A 27,416-nucleotide genomic window follows, 5' to 3' on the forward strand; every position below is an offset into this window, starting at 1 on the left:
TCTCTAAAAATAAATGATGTACTCTTTGTGGGGAGGCAGTATAATAGGAGTGTGTGGGCTCTAAAATGGGACGAAATGTTAACAGGCATATCTGAGTATAACCAGTTCTTTGTACATTTCTTTTTTATTTTCCCTTTTTTTCAGCTTTTTGTAAATTTGAAATTATTTCCAAACACAGAGTTAAAAAAGAAAAGAAAAGAAAGAGATGATACTCTGGGCAGACCCAGAGTCTAAATCATGGTTCTATGTCCATGTGACTTCGGACAAGATGTTGAACTTTCCTGGCCCTCTGCTTTCTTATCTGTAAAATTGAAATAATGCTCTCTGCCTAATATGTTAGCAGAATTAAGAGAAATAGGGGCACCTAGGTGGCTCAGTGGATTAAAGCATCTGACTTTGGCTCAGGTCATGATCTCAGGCTCCTGAGATCTAGTCCCTAGATCGGGCTACCCCCTCAGTGGGGAGTCTGCCTCTCCCTCTCTCTCTCCTGCTCTAATAAATAAATACAATCTTCAAAAAAAAAAAAAGAAGAAGAAGAAGAAATGTAAAGCACCTGATTCCATGGCAGGCACAGAGCAGCCTATCATTAATGTGGTAGTTGTTATTGTTAGTTTCATTACTATTACTAGTTGGGGAAGAAGTTTAGTTTCCTTCAAGGAGATCCACTAACTCTGGGAAACACCAAGCAACTATACAAAGCATCAATTCAATGACCTATGCCATCCATAATCTTATCCAAATAATTTTGGAACCTATTTATACAATCATCCTAAAACACCTCTTAGGAAAACTACTTCAATTTTTCTGCTCGTCTTTTAAGGTGAAATCTTGTATTTATTCAAAACTTCTCTCTTTTAAGCAATGGTAAATACATTTAGAATATAGGATAGGACTTAAACCAGTGGGCTGGATGCTTCCATTCCACCAAAGGGTCCCATGTCTTTCTTTGGGGGCAACAGGGAAGAGCCCCTCGCTCCCCTATACAATATCACATCTGCTGGTGTCTAACACTAAGCTGCAGAGCCAAGACAGTTTCCACCAGGGAGGCAGCAGCTGGCTTCCAGGGCCACGTGCCCTCCGACTTGAGAAGCTCAAGGACTGTTGGGGATGGGGCCTTCCTATGGAATGATATTAGGAAAATGGGTTTGGAATTCAGACAAACCTATGTTTAAATTCAAGTCCCACTTGTAATAGATTTGTCACCTCCATCCAATCAACTTATTTGAGCATCAATTTTCTATTCTCTTAAGCTGGGGACGATGTCTTTATCTGTTCAGGTTACTATAATAGAAATACCATAAACTGGATGTATTATAAGAAACAGAAATTTATTTTTTACAGTTCTGGAGGCTGGAAGTCTGAAATCAGGATGACAGCATGGCTGAGTTCTGGTGAGAACTATCTTCCCAGTTGCCGACAGCCCACCACTCATGGTGTCCTCATGTGGCAGACAGCAGAGAGAGGAAGCAAACTGTCCTCTGCCTCTTACAAGGGCACTCAACCCATTCACTAGGGCTTTACCCTCATGACCTCATTGAACCCAAACTGCCTCCCAAAATGCTCACCTCCTGATACCACCACATTGGGTGGGGAAGGTTTCAACACATGAATTTTAGGTGGACATAAATATTCAGTCCATCCCCAACCACTCAACAATTTTGCAGAGTTGCAGGGTTAAAGATAACGTATGCTTTTAAAAGGATGCACAGTACTGTTATTAGTTTTGCTGTTGTTGACATTGCTATTATTATAAAGTCTTGAAATCAGGCCAAGTTTATTTTCATCTTCATTCAAATCTATTCAAAGTCAGAAAAAATAAAATTTCTTTTAAAATGTTCATTTTGATAATACATAAAATTAAAATAGGTCAAGAATATTTTTAAGGTTTTTGGTATAGATTTATAAAATTTTCAACTTAGACCTAAGAATTTATGTAGCCTTGCTTTCTCATTTTATAAATATTTGCCAAAACTTACACTCATTTTACTGTAGGCCTGAACCTAAAACACAGACCTCCTCTTTTTTCATTGTCGTAGGGTTTCTACTACTTCCTGTGCCTTTAAAAAAATTTATATTCCTGGGGCCATTGGGTGCCTTAGTTGGTTAAGGGACTGCCTTCGGCTCATGTCATGATCCTGGAGTCCCGGGATCGAGTCCTGCATCGGGCTCCCTGCTCAGCGGGGAGTCTGCTTCTCCCTCTGACCCTGCCCCCCTCTCATGTGCTCTCTCTCTCTTTCTCGCTCTCTCAAATAAGTAAATAAAATCTTTAAAAAATTTATATTACTGATCTTTAAATAATATACAATGTAATCTGGAAATAGATTCAAGCTCTCATAATTACTTATAAAATATTAAAGAACTAAAATCACTCTAACGTATAGAAATAAATGGAAGAAAGAAAACATTTTCAATACACTTAAAAGTCAATGGGTGATGGCGTCATGTAAAGAATAGGAGTTCCAGAATCCCAAAGGCCTGAGTTTGAATTTCAGCCTCATTGTTTAGGCTTGTGGCCCAAGCTCTATGAGATTCAATTTTCTCATTTAGAAAATGAAGATAAAAGTCCCAGCCTAACAGCATTCCCAGGAAGGTCGAATGTGAGAAGATGCAGCATTCCTGGCATATAATATGTCAGTTCCCTCCCCATAGCCCTATTTTATATCGAGCATTTGAATCTATGACGCATGGGGTAATGTTTACCCACCTGCCATGGAGACTGTTCAATAAATACTAATGTGATGATGGTCATGTTGGCGGTGATGCCAACACAGAAATCAAAAGCCCTATAAAGTGAGACAAGAGAACTGTAATTACTTAAGACATCCAGAAGCAAAAATCTCTAAGTCAGGCTAGCCAAAAGTACATGCCTAAAATCCAATTTGGTAGCAGAAAAGTAATCTGAAATAATTTGTCTACAGAAAAAATAACAGGGGGATGACCTGTGGAACTCTCCTTCCCAGAGATCCCAGGAATCAGTGCCTGCCATGACAGTGGGTTCATCCCACCACAGACACCTTTGTTCGGACATCAACAGAGACGTTTCATGCACAGCATGAAATACGAAGTGAGCGGCATGCAGGGTGGCTCAGTCATTAAGCGTCTGCCTTCAGCTCAGGTCATGGTCCCAGGGTCCTGGGATCGAGCCCCGCGTCGGGCTCCCTGCTCCGCGGGAAGCCTGCTTCTCCCTCCCCCACTCCCCCTGCTTGTGTTCCATCTCTCGCTGTGTCTCTCTGTGTCAAATAAATAAATAAAATAAAATAAAATATATGAAGTGGGATGGTAAAGGTAACAGGATGAAGACTCATCACGTCTATAATTCAGTGTGTCTAATGAAAAGTTTGAGGGTATAGTTTTTTAATATTCTATTAAAAATGGGCCTGGTTCAAACTCACATAGCCTTGTGTAATCTTAAACCAGCAATCAAGTGAAATGTACTTTTTTTTACACTCAGTATTGAGATTATTTTAATATTGTAAATTGTGTGGTCCGCAGTATCCACAGATAGAGTGTAATTCAGTAAGTGGCCCATTTATACCAACCATTCAGGCTGGAATAATATTTTAAAATCAAGTATCAAAACTCAAGGTTAAATTCAATTGCTCTAAAATTAAGAAAACACAAAAGTAAAGAATCTCACACACAAATGCTTCAGTATAAGTGGCTGAGAGGTGTCTGTGGCTAGAAGACAAAAATCTCAGAGGTTTTAAACTAACATTTCACATATTTGTGAATACCAAGTTCACTCAGGGTTCCCTCTCCCGTACCCCACACTAGCTTTCTCCCCCTGCTTCTCTTTCCCTTCCATCCATTTCTTCTCCTTTCTTTCTGTCCTCTCCCTTCACTCTAAAACCAGCATGAGGCAGCACCTTTCCAGAGCAAGGAAGGATACAGGAGCTAAAAGTGGGCAGGAAGGTCAGTCCCAGACAGCCTCTGTTGCCAGCACTTTGCAATCTGGGTGTGCAGTAGTGAGGTTTCCTTTCCTTTGACTCTAAGTGGATGGTGCTCATCACCTCAGGACCTCCTGGATCTGAATGCACCTCAAGATCCTCACTCTGTGAACTAGCCTCATGAAAGAATCACATGTGTGGGGGAGGGGAAATGGGCAATTCCAGACAGCATGCGTATTCAATAGTGACTTCCAGACACAACTATTCCTGCTAAAAGATGGGCAGTGGGGAGTTTTGGCACCATGACAGCGTAAGGAGAGAGGGATTCTGAGGGCTGGCGATCTATATGAGATCCTCAGGATCTCATATAGAACCTTGGAAATTGGGATTAGGAACCTTGGAAAGCATTAAGCTGACCTTGCTTACCTATATTGCTTTGGGAACATCTGTTGGTCTTTTTTGAAGTTTTTGCCCATTTTTCCTCTTTCGATACTATCATCTGAAAGGTATAACCAGTACTTCTCCAACTATCTGGGGTGAGAAGCACTTTTTTCCATCAAATTCCAATCCACTGCTAACTGGTTACCTTTTTTTTTTTTTAAGATTTTTAAAATTTATTTGACAGAGAGAGACACAGCGAAAGAGAGAGCACAAGCAGGGGGAGTGGGAGAGGGAGAAGCAGGCTTCCCGCTGATCAGGGAGCCCGACGTGGGGCTTGATCCCAGGATCCTGGGATCATGACCTGTGCCGAAGGCAGACGCTTAGCGACTGAGGCACCCAGGCACCTCAAACTGGTTACCTTTTCTTAAAATTTAATGAAATTGTTATGACAAAGTCAAAATGTTACAAAAAGTTCCTAAATGCTGGTAATTTTTGTACTTATCTTATTGTGAACTAGTAATAATTTATGAACTAGTACTGGTTCACAGATCACACTTTGAGGAACACTGGTACAGACTAATTAAGAAATATATTCTTCACAACTTATTGGAGAGATGGGGACATACAAGGTCTTGTAAGCTCTAGTAAAGCCATATGCACAAAGGGTTGCATTGTGCAAGACATTAAAATCACCAACTCAATTTCATAATTAAAAATATGTGACCAAAATCACCTGAAATTTTAAAAACCATATATTATTTTTGTAGTTAACAAGTCAAACCACACGAAGGTGGAATACAGAGGTGAATTCTAGGTCTAAACTGCTCTGTCAGAAAACAGGAGTTAAAATTTGCTTTAAGTGATATTTACTGTTGTGGGATTCCTAACAGTTCAGGGATGTTCCAAAGACCTGTCTAGTTCTACCTTCAATGAGAACATGGGTCATATTTTTTAAAAACAAAATATTGGTTAATTTGATGCTTGAAAAAGAATTACAACTAGAGTTGATCTTCATACGTGAAATGACCCACGTGAGGAGGGTCTTGAGAGGATCGAATTCTTTTTCTGGTGGCAACTTCAGAAAACATAATTGCCAGTGCAGCCTCTGGAGAAAACTTGCCTTGAATCTTTACCACTCATTAATAGTCAAATGCCCTTTGGCCTCTAGAAAGCCCACAGTAGTGGCCAAACTCAAAGTACATGCCAGAAATCCAAAATGGGTGTCCAGGCATGAAGGGTTTATAATAATGAAATCCTTATTTGACAAGAGTTCCATGTTCCTCCAGATGCACCAACACCTAGTAGTCTTTACTATCTCCAGGAACAGAAGCACATCTAGGAGAACCCAAAGTTGTGTCAGCAAAGACTAAGCCAGAGAGTCTTCCCTGGGAAGGAAGATGTGGCTAGCAATCATGTTATTTCTCATGGCAAGGAAGAATGATTCTCTTCTTGGCTAAATCTAAGCCAGGTTCCCTCTACCTAAGCCCTTAACTCAGCCAGATGCTAGATAAGCTGCAAAATTGTTCTGTCAAGAACTGATGAATAAGGAATGTGGAGCTGAATATCATTTCCATTCTGATTATTTCAGAGCCCAAAGTTTCCTCTCATTTTTCAAACTACTCTCATGTATAAAAAAAAAACTAGACAAGTGGCAATCAAGGGACAAATAGTTTGCCTTGATGATGGTGGAGCCAACCTCAGTCCCACAGATGCATTTCTACAAAATCACGGAAGTACTAACTTCAGGGTTGGAAGAAACCTTAAAGGTCAGCCTCCCATTTAAATCTCTTGTACGGTGTCCCTGCTAAAGGGCCACATGTTCTCGTGCAGTGCACCATCTAGTGAGAGAATGTACTAGACTTGGAGGCAACTCATGGTGCATCAGACCACAGAATTTATGGGCAAGTTCTGTCTACTCAAAAGCTTTTGTGTTATGTTGAGCCTAAATACTTCTTTGCTATCTTATGTACACTTTTGGACTCATATAGAATAAATTTCTCTTTTTTGTCTAATAGTTCTTCAAATATTTGAAGACTGTGATTCCCTTCTCACAAATTTGATCAAATCTAATCAAAACATCCCTGTGTTCTTGAGTGTCACTGTTCTGATTCTCTACCACCTTCTTTACTCTGTGAAGATTACTACCATAAATTTTTCTCTGGAATCAGTTTACTAGCCATTCAAAGATTTAACCAATCTTTAACATATTAAAATGCCCAGAAGGACACCAAAAATGTTTTAAAGGATTTGCTGGCTTCCCAACACCCATCATCGCATTTCCTTGTCAAAACAAGAATGAGGTTATCCTTGTAGTCAGTAAATCCATACAAGGTTGTATTAACTACAGATTTTCCCCCTATGAACTTACAAGTCATCCCTTTAATAATGTGTTCCATAATTTTGTCTGTTATTATTATGAAAGAGACAATAGATACCCCAAGGTCAGGAATATGCTACCACCATAATTTTTTCAGTACTATTTGGACTGTGTCACTTGATAATAAATCAAGGGAAGATGAGCATTTCCCAGTGAGATCTCAAAACACACTGAGGGGCTGACCCTATCAAATATGTCTGCATCTACAGGAAGCTGCTTCATAAGCTCCATATCTATCACCTAAGCTAAATGAAACTGGCCTCAGGCTGACTAGAATTTGGGCCCATCTATCAGTTTTCCTGTGGTAGGTAATACTCCCTTTGTTGGATAATAATGTATCAAATTTCATTTGAAACAGATTCATCTTAATCAACATAATACTTTATTTCTCATGTCATGAATTACCACAATGTTCAAAATGTAGCTATCTGAATCAGAGATAATGAATAGAGTAGTGTATTTCCGGACATTACAAAGTATAATTTCCTTGAAGTTATACATAGTGGCTCTTCTATTCAACTTTATATTCCTCATGGTATCTAGAAGAGTGATTTGCTCATAGTGGATACCAAATAAATATCTGAACACTGTTGACTAATAGAAATATCACCTTGTTTAAATCAACTGCATGACAATTCCAACCACAGCTGTCATAGGGCAGAGACTACCAAAAGGAGGACTCCAAGTAGCACATCATCCTTAGAGGAGATCCTTGAGTTTCTTCAGGGGTATGTCTGAGATCTTTGTGAAATCCCTCACAATCCTTTTCTAACATTCAATTTTAGATGTACAATTAAAGTATACCTGAGAAAGTTAAATAACCCATTCAGATTCAATGAACCCAAGACAAAGCTAAGTATATTTTTTTATGGCCACTTTTTTCCAAAGACATAACATTTTTCATTTTTAACCTAACATTTTGTAAATCATGCTCCATATGTTGCACCAAGAATGACCACTTGAGAGGCAGATACTGGATCGTTTGCCAGGCCTGCTCTCCAGATTAGCCCTTGCCCAAGAGACCTAGCCTGTAAGTGGACCACAAGGTGTGAGATGCAAAGCCAGGACTCAGAGCGACTGCAACACACTTGATACCATGAGCTTTTGGCAGCTGTTAATGCTAAATCAAAGGCACTGATGGTCTGCTGTGTGAAGATAATAAGGAGCAGAAGAAAACACCTATTTATACAGTAACATCATATGATTAAATCAAGTATCTGGCAGACTTTTAAACACTGTAAAATGTGTTTTTTGTTTTGTTTTGTGGAGGGAATAATATTGTCAATGAATTTGATCATGCCCAACTTAAAGATCTGCTAGTTAAATGAACAATAAATATGTCTCATGAGAACATAAAAGCAACAGTTTTGTTTCCTCCCCCATTCTCCATTCAAAAAAAAAAAAAATTCAAAAAACAAACAGCAAACAAAAGTAGCCATCAAGTTATTTCTAGCCCTTCTCCTTGAATGTGTTTTTCTCCTTTTCATTCCCCCATCTTTCTCCCTAGTCCAGACTCTCTCATTTTCTGGCTGGACTTACCCTAAGAGTCCACTCACGTGTCTCCAGGCATCCAATCTCCAGCGTACACTCTCAGAAGCTACTCTGTGCTGTAGGCAGGGTGGCTGTTCCCCAACATTGCATAGGTGACCCAGTATCACTCCCAAACCAAATCGAAAAACTTTCAGTGAACTGTCTACCACAATAAAGCATGCATTTCTCAATTTGGAATTCTAGTCATCTGCAATCTAAGGTTGACTTTCCTTTGCCAACTCTTTTTTTCCTCCATTTAAAGTCCTTTTATCTAATCAAGCTGACTTACAGTGCTCAGAAGGTACCATACACATTTGTTCAATGAATTTTACTATCATTCCTCACACTTAAAGTACCCTTTCTCTGACTTCTCTTATTCGTACATGTCTTCCAAACAGCTCAAGTGCCTCCTCTGCCATAAATATTTCAGGATCTTGACCCAGTTGTCCTTCTGAAAACCTAACTACCTATTTCTGTCTTGCTATCTACTTATTATTGTTAGCTGGAAGGGACTTCATCATCTCAAAATACTAAAGAGCTCCAAAGTAAGTCACCTATCCTACTGCCCATCGTCCTAAACTCTGTATCAAGTAACTCCTAAATGATAACAGATACTCAATAAATTGTTAATATTCTTTCCAGTTTTAGATGCTCAATTCTAAATTTTAGTTTTTAAATTTTTAAAGAAATAAAATTTCCCTGTGAGTAGCCCTACAGCAAGTATTTTCTCTTACTATGATAACTTTATATAAGTTTAAAACATTATCCCCAAGTTTATTCATTATCATTTCCTTTTTGTGTTACAGAAAATGAACAGATTGATTTACCCAGCAAGTAAGCATTAGTTCTGCTAAACTGCATTGGTATAATTCAATATATCATTACAGTCTAGGAAAAGGCCTCCAATTCATCTGTAGCTATCAGGGAAGAAAATGATACACTATAAAGAAAATAAAATGTTTTATGGAGATATTTTAGAACATTCTAACTTATTTCTGCCACAAATATTATGTTTATGTTATTCTAAAAACTGCAAATCATGGCAATTTCTAAAGAAAATAGTGAAAATGATGAGTGCTAAGGTATTTGGCATCACACCTTGTAATCGGCATGCTGTTCTTGGCCGGAAGGGCACGGCATAGAGTCTGTGGGGAGTGATGAGAGAGAGGCTCCCTGTAGCAGCAGGTTGGACTAGGGGCTGCTATGAAACTCAGAGCAGAGACAGAGAGGTGGCCAGACCCATTCTCACTTGTTTGGGTAGAATGAATACAACCAAACTGATAACTAGAATGCAGTAAAAAGCTCATACTTTGTACTCATCTGGATATTTTAGGGCAATATCTGCAAAGAGCTGAGCCTCTCTATATTATCATAATCTTCAGATCCATGAGTATAACCACAGATTGGTCAGATACCTAAATAATTCATACCTTACAATTAACTTTCCTGTCAATTATCTGGTTACTTCAGACAAAAGTCTTAGGGGTATATAGTACATCATTAATTTTCAAAATCTGTCTTGCCAAGAGGATCTGTTTTTTTCCAAGTGAAATTTTATATGAAAACCAAATATTTAATTCAATTAGCATCAGGACTGCTAAGGAAGACGTAGATATGAGGGCGGGTGGAGGGGAGGCAACGAGAGTCACACTTGTTCCTATGTCCTTCTCACTCACTACCGGGGACCCTGAAGAATCTAGGTCTCCAGGAAATGCAGTCTTAAAACTAATAAACCAACTTATTATTTTTCTTACTCTTTAAACATATAGACATATGTCGAGCTAAGCTACATGTGATTTCCTAGCAAATAAACTTTGGTTTAGTGAGAATTATTTGGTGGATGTACTTATTTTGTAAGGAAAATTTCATCAGGTGCCATGCTAATAATCATGATGTATTAGGGATAAATCATAAGAGCATCCCTGATGGCTGTCTGGAATGTTAAATATCCCATGTCTCTTCTTATCACTGTCTTTGGCAACTGGGTATAAATTTTTCTAACAATATGAATTAATAGAAATATCAATGTGGCTATTTATAAATCAAATCATTCAGTCATATGCCTGATAAAAGTTCTAAGGATATAAAAATACAAGTGCCAGAGTCAGATACAAAATAATACCACAGGGTATTATTATTTTAATAATAATTCATAAGATAAACTTAATTGACTTAAAGTAACCTTTAGAAAACAAAGGAATTTACAAGAATCTCCTTTTACAAAGACATTTCAATGAATAAAGCTTGTGGCTCTCAATATTTTGGAAGAGACACTAAAAATTACCAAATTCTAAGAAAATGATTGAGATAATAACATCAATCTCTAGTCTCCCTTAACACAGTGGTACGGATCACAGTATGGTGTCAACTCTACCACTGTTATCAGTCAGTAACTAAGAGGGAGACAGCATCAAGTAGCCTTAAAAACAATCAAAGTTTCTGAAGAATTTTTTCTATCATGTGATAAATGTTCCGCTTCTATAGTTACCCTACATAAACAATAAGATCAGTATTCACAACCACAGCTTCTTCAAGGTCTAAATTGGAACCAGTATCTATTATGTTCTGGTTAGGAATAGCAGAGACATGGAAACACAACAGAGTACCTTGATCAAATAGATTCTCCCATTTTAAGCTTTACTCCAACAGACTGTTTCCCTTCCACTTTTATCCAAAACTCTTGGCTTACTTTGGAAATGCTTTGATCAGCTCAGCTTTATTCATCTTTTTGGTCAAGCTATGGTGCAAAATGACATGGATCCTGGACATAGATATGGAAGGAACCTGTAATCTTACTTAAAATAAAAGCTGTGGCTGAAGATGGCAGACTTAACCCACTGATTTATAACTGGTCTTTTCTGAAACCCCATTAAAAGGACCATACGGCAATTTTCTTTTGAGGACACATCTATCCTTATGGACAAAGACAACAGGGGAAAACAGCATGCCAGTATTTTGAAACTGGATGTCAGAGGGAGAAATACTAACTCATTCAGCTGAGAATGCTGAATCCTAGGCCTGCAATGGGGAAATCTCAGAACAATCCAAATCACACTACAAAACCCTCGAAGATCAAGGCACTTGAGGCATCAGCTTCTTCTGGAGGCAAGGGGGACAGAGTTGAGGTTGAAAACAAGGTGAGAACTTGAGGGCGCCTGGGTGGCTCAGTTGGTTAAGCGACTGCCTTCAGCTCAGGTCATGGTCCCAGAGTCCTGGGATCGAGTCCCACATCGGGCTCTCGGCTCAGGGGGAGCCTGCTTCTCCCTCTGACCCTTTCCCCTCTCATGCGGTTTCTCTCTCTCTCTCTCAAATAAATAAATAAAATCTTTAAAAAAAAAAAAGATGACTACTTGAAATTCCATTTAAAAGCAGTTAGACCCCCAGATCCTCTCCCCTAATCCAGGCTGCAGGTAACTAGAGGTTTATTTTCAGAAAAGAGCAAAAGGCCGGTCTTTGGTTAGGCATGACTCAGTGAGAGCAGAGTCACTGTGCTGAACACCTGGGAAATTGTGGGACGGTTGACACACCAGGGCTGGCTGTTATGGTTACCACTTCTACTGTTGACTCCTAAAAGGTCTACAGCCTCCAACTAGCGACTGAAGCCAGGAGGGTCTGCATTGTGGGGGGGGGGGGAATCAGATTTAACTGCTCCATAAACACCTACTCTTGTCAACAAAGGTCCTTTTGGCCCCTCTAGGACTGATTCTAGTGGCTGTCCCATAAGGCAGCTGCTGTCTGCTTTCTATTTGAGGTTTTGGCAGGGTTCTGCTAGGATCTCTAGATGCTTGCTAAAAGAAGAATTGTCCAGAGTCTACCATATGACTAACCCTGAGAGATCGAAAGGAGTATTTGGGAAAAGATAAGTAATACATGGTTTAGGGCCTCAAATAGAGGAAAAAGAATATTAAAAATCCAGTATTACGTCTAAGTCCATTAAAATATAGATCATGAGGCAATGGAAATAATCAAAGAGTGGCAATGAAGAAGCCAGAAGACCTGAATTCCAATTTGTTCTATTTGTGTTACTTTGAAAATATCCTTAGCCATTTGATTTTTTGCAAATATCCTGATGTTTGTTTTCATCCAAATAGCCTGAAATCAGAAAACAGGGGCTTGAGGAAAATGGACGGTGATCCTTTCAGCATCCTTAAAAACAACAACAACAACAACAAAACCCAACAACAAACAAAATTTAAAAAGCGAGAGATCTGGTTTTATAGGTTTTACAAATGGAGAAGGAACACTAACAGATGAGGAAAAACGAGCAAACCAAAGTGATAAGGAGCATAAAATCAGGCCAATGCTGATAAAAGAAACAATATCTGTGATAAGATGAAATTTACAGAATTTTATTTCTAAATGTTTCATGGATACAAAGCAAAACACCTCTCCCAAAAGATGTTCATGTCTTTTTCTGGCAGGGATCAAAAGTATGAAATTAGCCACCACACTGCAGGCCACTTAAGGGATTCCCTCTAACCCCAAGTGTGCAGAATGAATAATAAAAAAGGCCAATATTGTCTTCTTTTCTCCTGTTGAGATGAAATTTATATAGCAAGCCAACGTTGTGTTCTTGAGGCACCTCAGGAGGAAAAGGGGAAAGAAATGCAAATACCTGCTTGCAAAGCTGTCCACTGGGCCATGGTAAGGGGTGGGGGAGGGCGATGTGGAGGGTGAAGATAAAAATACTTTGAAAATGTTACTGAGAAAACTGTGGAAAGGGAAAATCCTGGTACCTGTCTCTGAGTCTAATAATGTTGAACAAGTTGGTTGATTCCCCAGTGCTGGCTTACTCCAAGGCTGGTACAGGTCTGGAGGCATGAGAATGTCCTGGAAAACTTGGCCCGCTAGGGCACCAGCATATGTGCTTTTCTGATATGTGGTTCTGATACAGAGGTAGATTTAAGAATCCTAAGAGTAGTCCAGTGAAACGTTGCTTCTTCTCAGAAACAGTTCCCTAGAATAGTCACTGAAAGAACCTGAAACAAAAGTTCAAACAAGGGATTGAAATGGCAAAGGCAAAGCTCTGGGTTGATGCTACAAATCTGTCAGCTGCCGCCAAACCTGCAGAGTTAGTAGAAACTGAAATCAGCAATTAAGCTGTTAAGAAAGAGGATTTTGAATCATCTGTGAGACTGGATATTTTAGTTCTGGCACTTATTGAGAGCAGAGTCCTTCTGAGGATGATAAATTGTCTTTTTACAAATGGGGGAATAGATGTGTGGGAAGAAGTGCATTTGAGGGAGGTGAGCTTTGAGAACAGTAACAACAACAACAAAAAAAACCCACAGCCGCCCTTCAAATTAATAGCTCACAGGTGAGATAATAATTCAGATTCACTTGTCTGTTTGTCAGGAATTCAAAGAAGGGTTTAGCCATCCAGTTTCACTAGTCTCTTCTGAAATCCTAGATGTCCAGGCTGAGTAAAATGTCACTCAGTAAGACTCCCCAGGCAATATTCACTTGATGCCTTCTTACAAAAGTATTTATCTCCATTCACAGAAAACCCATTTTAAGCCCATGCTGTATTAAATCCACTCTTGATGTGATCCACTGATTTATTACATCAGGGGCTCCCTGCCTCACCTGCTCATAGAAATCACTTGGGGTACTTGCTAAAGTTAAGAGATTATCAGCCCCCTCTTTGGGAGACCGCGGTTCCACAGGCTGAGGCTGGGCCTCTGAAGACACCATCTAAGTGAGGTTCAAGAGCTGAACTGTGATGCTTTTCTTACGTTGATTTCTCTCTTAGAAACATATACAAACTCTTTTGTGCCTTTCAGGAAGCGATGAGTTATAAGTATTTTCCAAAGTCCCCAGTCCAGCCTACGGAATTCTGTACAGCTACAAACAGCCCCTCACATACACCCACCAGGGACTCAGCCCAAACAGGGCACCCTAGAGGAAACATTTAAAATGGCAGAAGTAAGAGGGAGGTGCTTGGTGGGGTTCTTTGAACTGAAAAGCAAGCAAGTGGAGGTCCTTAAATATAGCTTTAACTATAGGGAAATGTCTAGGAACTTCAAAATAAGCCATGAAGAAACCAACTATAGTTAACTTTAGCTGTTTTACTTATAGTTTGATCTATGGGTAGGAGAGCAGACAGAAAACATGAACCATTTTGTTCCATAACATGGGACTCGAGAGACTCAAAAACATATGGATTATGTTGCTACTGGTCTTTTTCTTTCTTTCTTTCTCTCTCCTCCCTTCCTTCTTCTTCCCCCTCCTCATTATTAGAGGAGGATGAAAGAGAATTCATTTATTCATTTCAGAAATATTTATTCTTCCAGATTAGACACTCTAGATCCTGGGGATTATGAACAAGACAACATTCAGGCATCACCACCAGCAAAACGCTCAGTTCTCAGAGTGTAAGAATTTTCTGAATGAATTAAGAGAAACTTTTCAGGATGAGACTGAGGCAGTCTTAGACCCAAGAAAAGAGGCCCTTGTGAGCTTATCTTTGGAACAACCCATCCGGGAACAAGAAATCCAGGGTTATGGGTTTCCCATATCTTTTGAAAAGGAAAAGTTTCTCCAGGGTCACGGGTTTGGTGGTGGAGTTCAGCCTGCTGCTTTCCCTGACAGTTTTGAGAGATCCTCCTTGAAATACCAGAAAGACTTTCCCAAGAAGATCAATTGATGGATTGTGCTGTCCAGGCTGTTTTCACTGAGATGGCCAAATCTGATGACTCAGCAGTCAACTCTGTCAACAACCTCTGCTCATTGACTAAATCAAAGACAGCCCCTTACAGTCTCGTAACATCACTTGCTCTTCCTCATCATATTGATTGATCTTGTATGATTCAGAACCATCTTTCAAGGACTCAGTAGAGGGATGTGTTTGATAAGGAGAGAAGCTAGCTAGAATTTTAAGTATGGGACTTAATTTTGCTGGTAAGGCAGATTGGAATTTTCATCTCCTGTTTCATTTGATAATTTTTCTTTTCTTTGTGATTTGACCTTTTCTGTTCCTCATAGAAGTCCACTGTGAATAATGTGACCGATATCCAACCAAAGGATTGCTACAAGAGATAACCAGCCTCTCTGCTCAAGAGGTGACTGCCAGCACTACCTCTTAATGCTTTGAATTATCCTCTCTCTTCCTTCCCTGTGAGCCCAGCCTTGTGGCAACCAGGACCCTCCTGTTCCACCCCTTCAAATAAGCCCGTGTTCCTCTACCACGCAACTCCCAGTCCTGCCTTCTAAGACTTCCAGTCAATTTTGACAGTCTCTTGTTCCTTCATCATATCTCTAACACCCTCTTCAATTTCTTTAGAGACAGTTTATAATTTGTATCTATTAATTGCCAACCTTCAGCCCTTGTAAGTCTGATCTCTAACTGGTTGTTTTTGCCAGTTCTCACTCATGATGGCTTGTCTCATTTTATGTTTAGAGATTCTCGAATCTCAACTTCTGCTCCTTGTAACTTTATCTGTAGAAATTCTTTGATGCTTGGGTTTAAGGCATGTTCCTCTAGGGAGAATTGGTATTTGCTTCTGCCAGGTCCCTGGCAACCTACTACCCAGAATGCCTTTAAATGAAATTTTGGATAAGCTTTACGTCACCCTAGAATATAGATTCTGACCCCAAAACTGAATGATGGTGAGATGGTGTGAAAAGTTTTTGGGTTTTTTTGTTTTGTTTTGTTTTGTTTTACATTGCTCTTTAAAGACCAAGACAGCATGCATTTCCATTGTTTCTCTATGTAGGTAAGTTTTCTGTTCTTTGATCATGGCCTAACAATGTCATCATCTGAGAATCCAGGCTGTATACCGAGGTCCCTAATCTGGCTATCCAGCTGGGTCTTAGATTTTTGTCTCCTGCTCTTTACACACTGTCTCATTTAAAACCCAAGTCTAGGCCAGAAGGAATATGCAGACCTGTCTCTAGTTTATTGTTTCTTGCCACTTATTGCCTCTGAATAACTCCCTTCCATTCCTGTGAGTCCATCCATGCATTAAAAAGAAAGTTAAAAAAAAAAAATTCTACCAGGCACACAGGTGGTAGAAGAAAGAAAAGAAGGGAAGGAAAAATTAGAGATGGAAGAAGGGGGGAGAGAAAGAGAGATTGATTGATTGATTGATTGTGATTGCTTAGTACCTCTTTTCCTCTATAGAGAAGTCAACATGGAGCGTCTATAGAGTTGTTGTGACTTTCACTGCTCAGACTTAACTCATTATAGAACCAATACTGGGAACCTCATTTGAGAGAGAGATCACACAAGCAGGGGAAGCAGCAGGAAGAGGGAGACGGAGGAGCAGGCCCCTGCTGAGCAGGGAGCCCGATGCGGGGCTCGACTCTAGGACCCTGGGATCATGACTTGAGCCCAAGGCAGACACTTAACCGACTGAGCCACCCAGGCGCCCCTGGGAACCTCATTTTGATGACAAGGCAAACTGTTTTCCCAAAATCTTCCTACTCAAGAGATTGCCAGGCAGTGGGCTTCACCTTTGCTGATTGGGGATATCTCAACACTAGGTAATAAGTTTATTGGTGGATTGCAGCCAACTTTTAGGGACTCCCAGTAGAAGTAAATGCCCTAAGCAGATCCCTCAGCCTGCCAGGGTATCAGTCAAGCTCCTAAAATTTATGCCCTGAGTGACTACTTTGAACTCTTTGAAGCAAATCAAGGTTCCACGAAAACACTAACAAAAGTTTCTTACCTCTAACCACTAGTCCAAATTCTAACTCCAAGACCCAAGAATCACAGAATCATATTTTAGAGCTAAGGAAGAGGGCCATATTTGTACAATGTACCACTAATTTTTCCCATGTTTATACTCTTGGAATTTTAGTCCATCTCCCTGATCCACAGGAACTAGAGATATTCCCATGTTCAATGGAGAACCTTGGTCTTTCTCTCTTAGAAGCCTACGGGACTAGGAAAAGGCAGGCAACTCAACCATTAACTCAGACAAGCTGCACTGCACTCAAACTCTTCCAGCTCAGAGGCCTGGTCCTCCTATTGTTTACCCTCTGGTTTCCTAGGACTGCCAGTCTTAGTCATTTTTCTCCAAGGTCTCTAATAATCAGCTCATTTTATAAGGATTGTCATTTGTTTCCAAGCCTTGGCAACAGTGTCATCCACAGTAATCCCCTAAACAGGGACACAAAGCCAGACATATCTCTGGCCACTCAGCCCCCGTCCAGACACACCCAGTGATGCTTTCCTTTATCTAATACTCTCCTTATCTCCAAAAAGCCCTCAATGAATTGTACAGAATAGGGTTTTTGTTTGAGGTTAACAAAACAGGGAAATAAGAACACTGGGGAGAAAAAGGAAGCAAACATGACTTTCCTTTGACACTGAAAGTTCTCGCTGCCACTGCCTTACCTCTGAATATTCCCATAGGTATATTCTATCACCCACTTGACAGCCAACAAAGTTGAGGCTCAGAGTCTATCTAAATTGCCTAAGTTCATGTCATATATAAGGGATAAAACTGGGATTGGAACCTGGGTGTATAGATGGTTACAAAGCAGAGGCTTCTAAACTCTGCCAAACTATCCATAGTGGGGAACAGGGGAGAGGCTGATGTAGGAAGGACCTCTCCGGGCCACGAAATGGCGTGCAGGATTTCATTAAGAACCGACCTGATGATGCAAAGGAAACACATCTTGTCAGGCCCATCTGTCCTGGGATCCTGTAAGTCATTTAATTGTATGTCATGAGCTGATAATAACAGCAAACATGCATACAACATGATGTACTTTTCGAAGGGCCTTACTCCCCTACCAGGATAACTGTCCCATACTCTGAATCCTTTAAGACCAAGGAGACCTGCCACATTCCCATAAGGACCAGGTGCTACCCATGCCTGTGCTCTGTGCTAACCAACCATCTGCCAGTCTCGATCTCCTCCTGGAGCCACTCAGAGTACTCTCATGCTCTGTGGGACATCGGACCATGGCACAATTTCTCTCACCCTCATTGTTCCCCCTGGGGAATTATGTCCCACCAACATGGCTGGACATTCTCCCACCACTGGTGCCTGGGCCAATGCGGCCCAGCACACCCCTCCTTAACACTCCCTTGGCTTTGGAGATTCCACTGCAGCAAACTCGGGTGAATACCATTAGAAAAGGAATATGGTAAAAAAAGAAAAAAGAAAAAAAAAATTGTGTTACTCCTTACAAGAGCCAGGGTTCCACTGGGAGTCACGCTGAAACTGCCTGGCACTGCAGGCAAATGGGGTTGCTAGGTAATTCCAAGATCAAGTCTAATGCACCATCCAAAAGACTTCTCTTCTTCCCAACCATGTTTCTTAGGAAGAGTAGATTCAAAGGACAGTTTTAGACCTCAAAAAAAGAGTTTGGTAACTTAATTGTGCTTTTTCAATGTCTGAGCAGGGAGTACAACTAAAGAGGAATTTAAGAATTATCTCTTCATGGAGCAAAAGTTTTATAGAAGAAGCATAATTACACAGATGAATTTAAAGTTCAACATTCACAGAGATGAGAACACTGAACACATTTGAAGGCACAGAGTATAAAGAGAAGAAAACATGCAAATAAGGAAAAGATAAGGAAAACCTTTTCACCAAAGGCATCAAATCGGGATATTAGAATTCCTTCTCTAGAATGGAGCTACCACTTCCACTAAGACAGCTCTAAATTTCCTCTTAAAATGGAGGCCTTTTATGGGGAGGTATGGGAAACACCGGGTCAAAAAGGGCCACCAAGTATTTTCAAGCATTACTTTGTATTCTATTTTAAGCCAAACACTCTGGTAGAGACACTTGGAATCAGCCAAACTGACTTTAGTGAATTTCACCCTCTCTTCTACAAAGTAACTGAGAAGAGAGAAATGAGAAAGCCTAGATGCTACTGGAAATTTTTATGTTTAATTAACAATTAGCCTTATTAAGTGGCAACAGCTACTCAGTCTTATATCTTTCCAACTGGGAGAAATTTGGCAGCATCACAATTTTTATCACAAAGTTATCTTTTTGATGGTACTCCCTTTAGAAGCTTTCAGGGCCTTCTTTGGGACCCTGGATCAAATCCAACTATTGAACCCCTCTACTGGTTGTTCTAGACCCCGCTCTGCAGTACTACATACAGCCAACTTAGGGAAACTCTGATAAATGAAAATCAAATTGATTTAAAAAAATCAATAAAATACAGAAAGAATACACCTGTGATAATTTAAAATAGAACCTCAGAGGCATTTAAAATGTCTTCACATGTAAAAGTCTCATGGCACAAAATTCTCAGGGACCTCTTTAAAGCAGATAAACTGTAAAGCTGTGCCTCCCCACTTGCTCACTACTTCCTCACTCATTCTTTGGGTCTAAAACAACGCTCTACGCTGCCAGCATGAAAAGGCTGCCCTCCTTATCTTTCTTAACGCTCTTCTGTAAAAAAAAAACAAAACAAAAAATTACTCTCAAAATGAATTGCTTCTCAGTGAATTATTACATGTTTATATAATAAAATGCTAAGCAGCCAGTAAACCTAAAGTTAGAGAATGTTTATTGACATGGTAACATAATCACAATACATTAAGAAAAGAGATTACGAAATGCCATATACAATGAGTCTACTTTTTAAAACCCAACGTATGACATGCCTGTGTGTTTCTGTGTACAAATGTATCACTATGGAAGTTTAAAACCATTAGAAAGACATATACAAAATAGCTAACAATGATTAGGGGTGATATTATGAATAATTTTTTCTTACTTATCTACGATAAACATATATTTCTCCTGTACCATTAAAAAATAAAACAACAAAACAGTGTGCAAGCCCACTATTTTCATAGTGGCTCTGGATATCACTTCATGTGTTACTAATACAGTGTCGTGTTCTAGAGGCTTGGTACAGTATGGGACCTACAATTGGGCTGAACATGACCTTTTTAGACCTCATTTCAGACCTTGTCATTCATAAACTGGATCCATCAGGACCCCTCTTTATAATAAATTCCACTCTGTGGCAAAGGCTAGGACAATGATCCTTCAGGCACTTGTAATATATATATATTCTCCTACGTTAATTTGTCCTCATGTGTTTTTAACATGTCCAGCACATTAGTGGTTTACAAAATGTCCCCAGGAATCCACTTAGGTGCTTCAGGAGGTTTGAAAAAAACTGGATTCAAATCTTTTGTAAAAATAGATCACTTTACTTATAAAAATACAATTAAAAAAATAACCTGCCACATTTTCACAAGTCATTACTTTATGCCACCTGATTCTCTGCCACCATTGTGCATTTAAACTTTGTATGATCGTTTAAAAAAATGGTAGTTCTGCATTACTCTTAAAAAAAAAACCAACAATTTAGAGCAACACAGACTATCAGTTTATGTAAAATTGAATCAGCCTGCACAGCACAACATACAAGGTCCAGGCACATCTAATTATCACATATTCCCATCAAGGTCTAACAGGGAATTGTGCACAAAGAAGGAATGGCTTGGGCGCCTGGGTGGCTCAGTTGGTTAAGCGACTGCCTTCGGCTCAGGTCATGATCCTGAAGTCCCGGGATGGAGTCCCGCATCGGGCTCCCTGCTTGGCGAGGAGCCTGCTTCTCCCTCTGACCCTCTCCCCTCTCATGTACTCTCTCTCTCTCATTCTCGCTCTCTCAAATAAATAAATCTTTTTTTTTTAAAAAAAAAAATAGAAGGAATGGCTTAACACCTCTCTTTATTGTTCTACACTTAGGGTTAGTACTTGGAGTATTCTATTTTTCTAGCCTTTTATATTTATAAGCATGTGAACCATAGTTGGGTATTTTGGGTGATACAACTTCAAAACAAAATTTTTCTACTTAGCTCCCTTTTCACATGCAATCTGTCTAGCAGAGTATCCAGGCATTGAAAAGTGAGCTCTTTACTAATCGTTACATCTGAGTACATCAGAATTTTCCATGCAAGCAAAGCCAGTTGAAGATACCAACTGAAGACCATAGAGGGGGCTGTTACAACCTTAACTGCCATTCACACTGATTGCTGTCCATTTTGTGTTCATGAGACAGACACATTCTTCCCACCAGCCACTTTATCAGCAAATTTTGTTTGAAATACAGTTAGAATTTGAGCCCTTCACTTCTACTGCTACCACTTGAGCCAAGCCACCATCCTCTCACGAATTATTTCAGCACCCCCTCTCTTGTCTCCCTACTTTTTTACCCCCTTGTGTTCCTATGGCCTATCTGAGGACCTCAGTCATGGCACTTTCTTCCCAACACTCTCCCACGACTCCCCATGCCATTAAAATCAAAGGCAAATTCCATACAAAACTGCACAAGGCCCTGGGTAGCCTGCCACCTAGTACCCTTGCAGACCCCATCTCCTGTGGCCCCCATTCACTCCCAACAGCCTTGACTGCCTCCCCATGAAGGTTCCTTGGGTCCCGGGCACCCGCTCACAGCAAGGTACTTAACCTCCATGGTCCTTCCACCTCAAGCACTCTTTGCTCCCTCCTCTCCAAAAGGTCTTTCACCAAAAAGTATTTTCTCAATGAACCCTTTCCAGGCCATCCTTACTTACAGCTGTACCCCATGCTCCCTGTCTCCCAGGATTTCTATCACTTGTCATCATCTGAGATAATCCTTGCTCAAATTATTGTCTCCCCCGACTAGAGTGTAACCTCCACAAGAACAGAGAATTTTATCTATTTTGTTCCCTTCTATATCCCAGAATCCTATAACAGTGCCTGGCACAGAGTAACCAGGCACACAATATATATTTGTGGAATGATTATGATATTCTAAATTCAAATCTATCACAAAATCCTTACCAATAAAATACCATGTTTAATTGTTGCCTCTCATGGGGTCACTTTTAGGGTTTTGTTTTGTTTTGTTTTTGATGAAAAAAGTTTTACTGCCACAGGAAAAAAAAACTGTCTAAAATTGTAAGTTACAGAGAAACGTTTGTCTTCATTATAATTTGGGACTATTTATAGTTCTCAGCATAATACTCCAACCACCACCCTGATGGCACTCATCCAAAAGCCACACATCCTTTAGAAAAAGAGTCTCTCTCTACCCATTATTAGTCTTCACATATGTACAATAGGGATGGTCTATTTAAAGGGGGAGTTTTTTTAAAGAATCTTCTCACTTGGGCTTACATCATCAACTTGAAAAAACAAGGCTCTCCAGGGTTTTCCTTTTCTACCACTGCCACACTGTGATCATAATTTTTGCCACATGCCTCTGTTCAGCCAGCATTTTTCTCTCATACCAGTTTCATTGGGGTACCCAATTTTTGTTACACACACATCAATTTGTATATACTTCTGTGAAACATCTAACACACCACAGATATCCTACTGAGCTCAGTGTAACTCATATGGCCAACCCATGGCTCATGGCCCATGCAGACACTTTTTCCTAATCCTTAGCATACAGCTCTTCTTCCCAATCTCCACCTCCCTGCAGTGGATACTGCTTAGCCTTTATATGATTTTAGAATAGCTCTGCTGAGCTTTGTAAGTTGAAGCTTCATCAGGGAAAGATCAGGAAATTTTCAGAATCCAGAAGTGTCAGTTATGCCCATTTTTAAATCTTTTCTTCTCAATCTAATAAATTCTTTATCCTAATATTGCTTAGCTTACTAAGAGGAATATCTGCAGAGTGATAATTTGATAATACATTTACTCTCAGAGCTTACAAACTTTAAAAAGAAGTGTCTTATAATGAACATCTTAGGCACAACAGACTAATTTATTGGTTGCTGTTAAACACAAAAGACTTTTCAGTCAAGGCAGAGATGTGTCTGTGGGTTTTATATTAATATATGCTATATCAAAATAAACAAATTGACATTTTGACAGTAGAAATGAGGGCGCTGGACAGAGCTGATACAGCTGCATCCAATTCTACCTTGAAATCACCAAAGAAGTGTGAAGTTATACAGTTTACATAAAAGTCAATAGGAAGTGTTTTATTTCAAGCCTTTGATCCTGATGGTTCAAAGTGAATAGCATTTGCACACTGAAATTTAAGCACTAAGCCCACCTCTGTAACCATATCGAAGTAGAAACCAAGTTTTTGTAATACAAAATACAAAACATTCCTGTATCACAAGGTTGTGAACAGAAAAATAAGCACATGGAGTCAATAAAATACAAAACTTCATCAGCTCTACTGATCTATATAAGTTTACACTGAAAGAAAAAAAAACTTCTGCTTGACAGGATTCTAGACACCAAACTGAAAATTACATGTCATATCTCTTTCAACTCTTGTTTAATCACGTTCTGTGATTACTATTCACAGGAACATACTTTTTTTCCTGAAATATTTACATTGACATCTGAACCATCACTGTGATCTCTGCTGTTTCAACTTCCTTCTTTGGCAATAATTCATTGCTAGAAATACCAGCATGCCTTACTATAAAACCATATTCCACATACAAGTAAGTAGCCTGTTGCTATTCTGTTAAAAACAACAAACACACAGAATCCCAGATTTTATAATCATTATTTTTTTTTGTTAAATCTGCTATTCAAAAGATTCACTCAGCATGGGAGACAATGGCAGTCATCATTTCTAGCTTTACCCAGCATAGCACCCACAGACCAAAATCACAGAAAGTATGAGCCGTCCAGTGTCCTATGGAGAAATCCCCATAAGCAGCTGGATACCATGTTAGACATCCACACCTTATTCTTTGTGTGTTGAAAATGGGCAAATCTTCTCAAATCAAAGAATCTGAAGGTTGATATAAAGGAGACAGATTTTTGGTTTTCAGTTTGTAAGGCACTCTACATCTTTTTGTTTTCTAGATCAACATTGTCTGAAGAGTCTGGCAGGAGCAGCACTGTTCCTGTCAATGCTGACTCCTGGGGCTTGACCCGTGGGCTGCGTGTCATTTAGGTTGGGTGCGGTCGGTGGGGGTAAGAAGAATTAGGCTGGAGGGAGGATATGGGTTGACTGTGTTGTCTCAGGGTTGCCTCATGGTATTCTAAAAGGACCTAGCATGGGCTTCAAAAGCCGTGAGATTTTCTCAGTGCCCTGCTGCCTACTTGACCACTACATAGAACACTACTTCAACACGTGATGTCAAGACCTCACTTTACCTACATTTTACCACTTTATGCTGAATTCTCTCAAACCCAGGAGTCCAGGACAGGAGAAACTCCAGATCATTCAAGGTCGCAAGCACTGGGCACCACCAACATCACTTCAGCTGAATGAATTTAGCAAATCAATACAAACATAATTCAGTGCCCTTCAAAACAAAGAATATGGATTTCATCTTCTTTGCATAGTTTTCAGGTATGTAACAATTGTCACACTTCATAACTGTGGGAAAGGACGGCTATTGTCTGTGCTGCATATCACTAGATACCACTGAAAACCTGGAGATTAATTCTCATAAGAACTTCCAACTGCACAATGAATCAATACTTTCTCCAAGTTTTACTGCCATTGGAACAGTTCCACCTTAACCGAGCCTGCACAAACATTTGAAAACCTGTTATGCTTATTAATGCCTCTTAAGGATGAAGATCAGCATCTATAGCCATCCTTAGCTCGGAAAGTGCTCCTGTGTAAGAGGACTTCATTACATCCTCATTTCCATCCACCATCCAACTTTCACCGACTGCAATCTTACCTCAATCTAAGGCCAGCCATCAAAATGACCACGAAATCACTCAAGTAAACGGCCCAAGTTTTCCTAACCAGGCCCTTCCACCACTCTCTTCCAGGCTAACAATGCCTTCTGATGCAAGGTCAAGACACCTCTCTGCCAAAGCGGTTCTTCCGTGTCCCTCCCGCCCCGCGCCGAGTCTCTCCCGGGAACACCTGTCCTCTTTTCGTGCTACGCACGCTTCCCTGAAAGCCACGAGTCGGCGCCCAAACCCACCGGACGTGAGCCCCGCGAGCCCAGGACTTACGTTGTTCATGTACTCGCTGAGCAGGTCCTGGAGCGCCTGCCGGACGGCGTTGCACTCGGCCACGATCCTCTCGCGCCGGTCGTCGCGCGTGCAGGACGAGTCGGCCATGAGTGCCGCGCCGCTGATGATGCTCTCCAGTCTCTCCTCGAGCGACGGCCGGAACCTGGCCTCGCTGAACGTCATGGGGTCCAGGATTATCTTATTCTGAAAGCAGCACCATGAAAGAATTAGGGGAGAAGACACGACTGCCTTTGCGCCCTGTTTTCTGAACCAGAAATGTTTGCAGCCAGGGCAAGACTCTCCATGGAGAGGCAGCTGGTTCCGTAGACCAGTACCAAAGTGGCCTTGACCAAGTAGCAATTGTCCATAAGATACTTTCCCCCGAATCTAATCGTCAGGGAAAAAACAGCACATCTTGTTTCAAGAATGTGTTCTCGGAAAAGGCTGCATCAACCAAAGGGTTTTCTAACGAGATTATGACACTGGCTTTGCTGTTTTTATTTTTTATTTTTTTCTTTTTACATTCATAGCCTTCAAGGAAAGCACATTTCAGGGGAGCACTTTGAAGGATTATGAGAAGATTTTAGAGCCCCAAAGCAAGAACATGATATGTAATCAATGACTTAAAGATCCATCAGTGACTAGTGTACACATTATATCTATTTCATGAGAAGTGGAGAGTCCCATGGCAGGATGCCTTCTGAAACCTTAGCAAATAGCATCCAACAGAAATATACTTTACAGGTTACTTCCCACTAGAAAGTAATATATTTTGTATAAAAAAAACTAGTGTTCTAGAAAAGGATTCATTATGTGTGAGTGAGAGATTTGTTACAATTAATTGACAGTATCATGATAAAGATACTGGCATGTTCTGAAGGAGCCTAGATAAGGGAAAAAATAGAAATGTTTCCTTAAAGGAAGGTGTTGCAGAGAACTTAAGCTTCACTTTTCCCCTGCTAATTCTGAGGAGCCTGGAAACATGTAGGTGAGGATGTCCAGAGGTGGGGGATGTCCAGATACAGAAATAGGCATCCAGATTTCAAGAGATAAATCAGCCTCTATGAGGACCTGTGGATCATCAGGGTTATCTGGACACAAGACAGTGACTGGTATACTAATAATGTCAATAGAACAAGAAGACCATATAAGACCCAATTAATACCAATTCCTAGGGTGTGCAGAAGGATGAGAATCAAAAAAAAATGAGATCAAATAAATAGCCAGATAGGATAGGAGCAGAACCTGGAGAATATTATTCCCAGCATGTCAAGGGAGTGGAGAGACACAAATTGTGTGATAACTACATGAAAGAGACAAAACTGACTTTAATCAATGGTTGGTTTCCTCCGGGGCCCCATTTTCTGCTCAAAACAAGGAAGATCATTCCAACAATGCTAACTAGAGTGGAAAGACCTGCTGCAGGAAATGGTATGCTCCTCTTCATAGAAGGTACACACTCAGAGGTCTGAGAACCAGAGTGGCGGTAATGGAGTAAATGGTCTTCCAACACTACAATCCTGGGGTAGGATTGCCATTTCATGGCAACTTCCTTTGATTTCCTAATTCCTTAAATGTTCATCAGATTTTAAAAACTGACATTACCTACTAGAATGCTTAGTACTAAAAACCAGTGGAGACTATGAAAGGCACTTGTGTGTTTTTTTTTTCTAATGGAATATAAAATAACTGCTTAGTTATTACAAAATAGGTCTGACTATATGCTCTGGCAAAGTTTGCCCTAGCCTTCCAATGTACCCTAAGGCATTTGCTGAAGGTTGTGCTCCAAGCATCAGTGGCTCTGACTCAGATTCTCCTGTTATAATGCACATATCTCCATGGCAGAGATCCTGTCAACACAAGGGCTATGAGGTGTCGAGGAATGAGTGCAGGTGGGGAGAAAAGAAAGGAAAGAAAGAAAGAGAGAGAGAGAAAGAAAGGAAGAGAGAAAGAAAGAGAGAGAGAGACAGAGAAAGAGATGGAAGGAAGGAAAGAAGGAAAAGAAAAAAAGAAAAGAAAAGAAGAGCATCCACTGAACACAGACCAGGTCTGAGGTCCACTGGAATCTTGGATTTCCTAGGAAATTACTCATTGGTCAGTTTAGAGGGCAAATGCATAAGGTCATGCAAACAGAAGATAAAGCTTTTCTGTGGCAGGTTTTGGCATAAAGACCAGCTTCACATTTTTGCTTAGATCTTAGAAAGAAGATGATTTGTTACTTCACTCAGACCAGTATGACTCAGACCCTGTGCCTTGTGCACTAGTAACCCTCCAAACGGTGTCAAAACATCATGAAGAGGCCTCAGTGCAGGGGATGGCTTTGCAGCATGTATCATTACAGGGAACATTCACAAAGGCAGGCTGAGAAGGGGA

At 40.2% G+C, this 27,416-nt stretch overlaps 1 protein-coding gene across 10 annotated transcripts in view; it reads right to left on the reverse strand.

Moving 5' to 3' along the window:
* The window catches only part of CTNNA2 (catenin alpha 2), a 1,073,854-nt gene that overhangs the window by 669,964 nt on the left and 376,474 nt on the right, over positions 1 to 27,416 (reverse strand). For all 10 annotated transcript variants that reach the window (XM_073897478.1, XM_073897482.1, XM_073897474.1 and 7 more), the window contains one exon: positions 25,044 to 25,247. In XM_073897478.1, the coding sequence (XP_073753579.1) occupies positions 25,044 to 25,247 (204 nt within the window). The remainder of the gene's footprint in view (positions 1 to 25,043; positions 25,248 to 27,416) is intronic.

This window comes from Callorhinus ursinus, unplaced genomic scaffold (genome assembly GCF_003265705.2).
Source record: "Callorhinus ursinus isolate GAN/ISIS: 27379988/994484 unplaced genomic scaffold, GSC_fseal_2.0 scaffold10, whole genome shotgun sequence".
Lineage (NCBI taxonomy): Eukaryota > Metazoa > Chordata > Mammalia > Carnivora > Otariidae > Callorhinus > Callorhinus ursinus.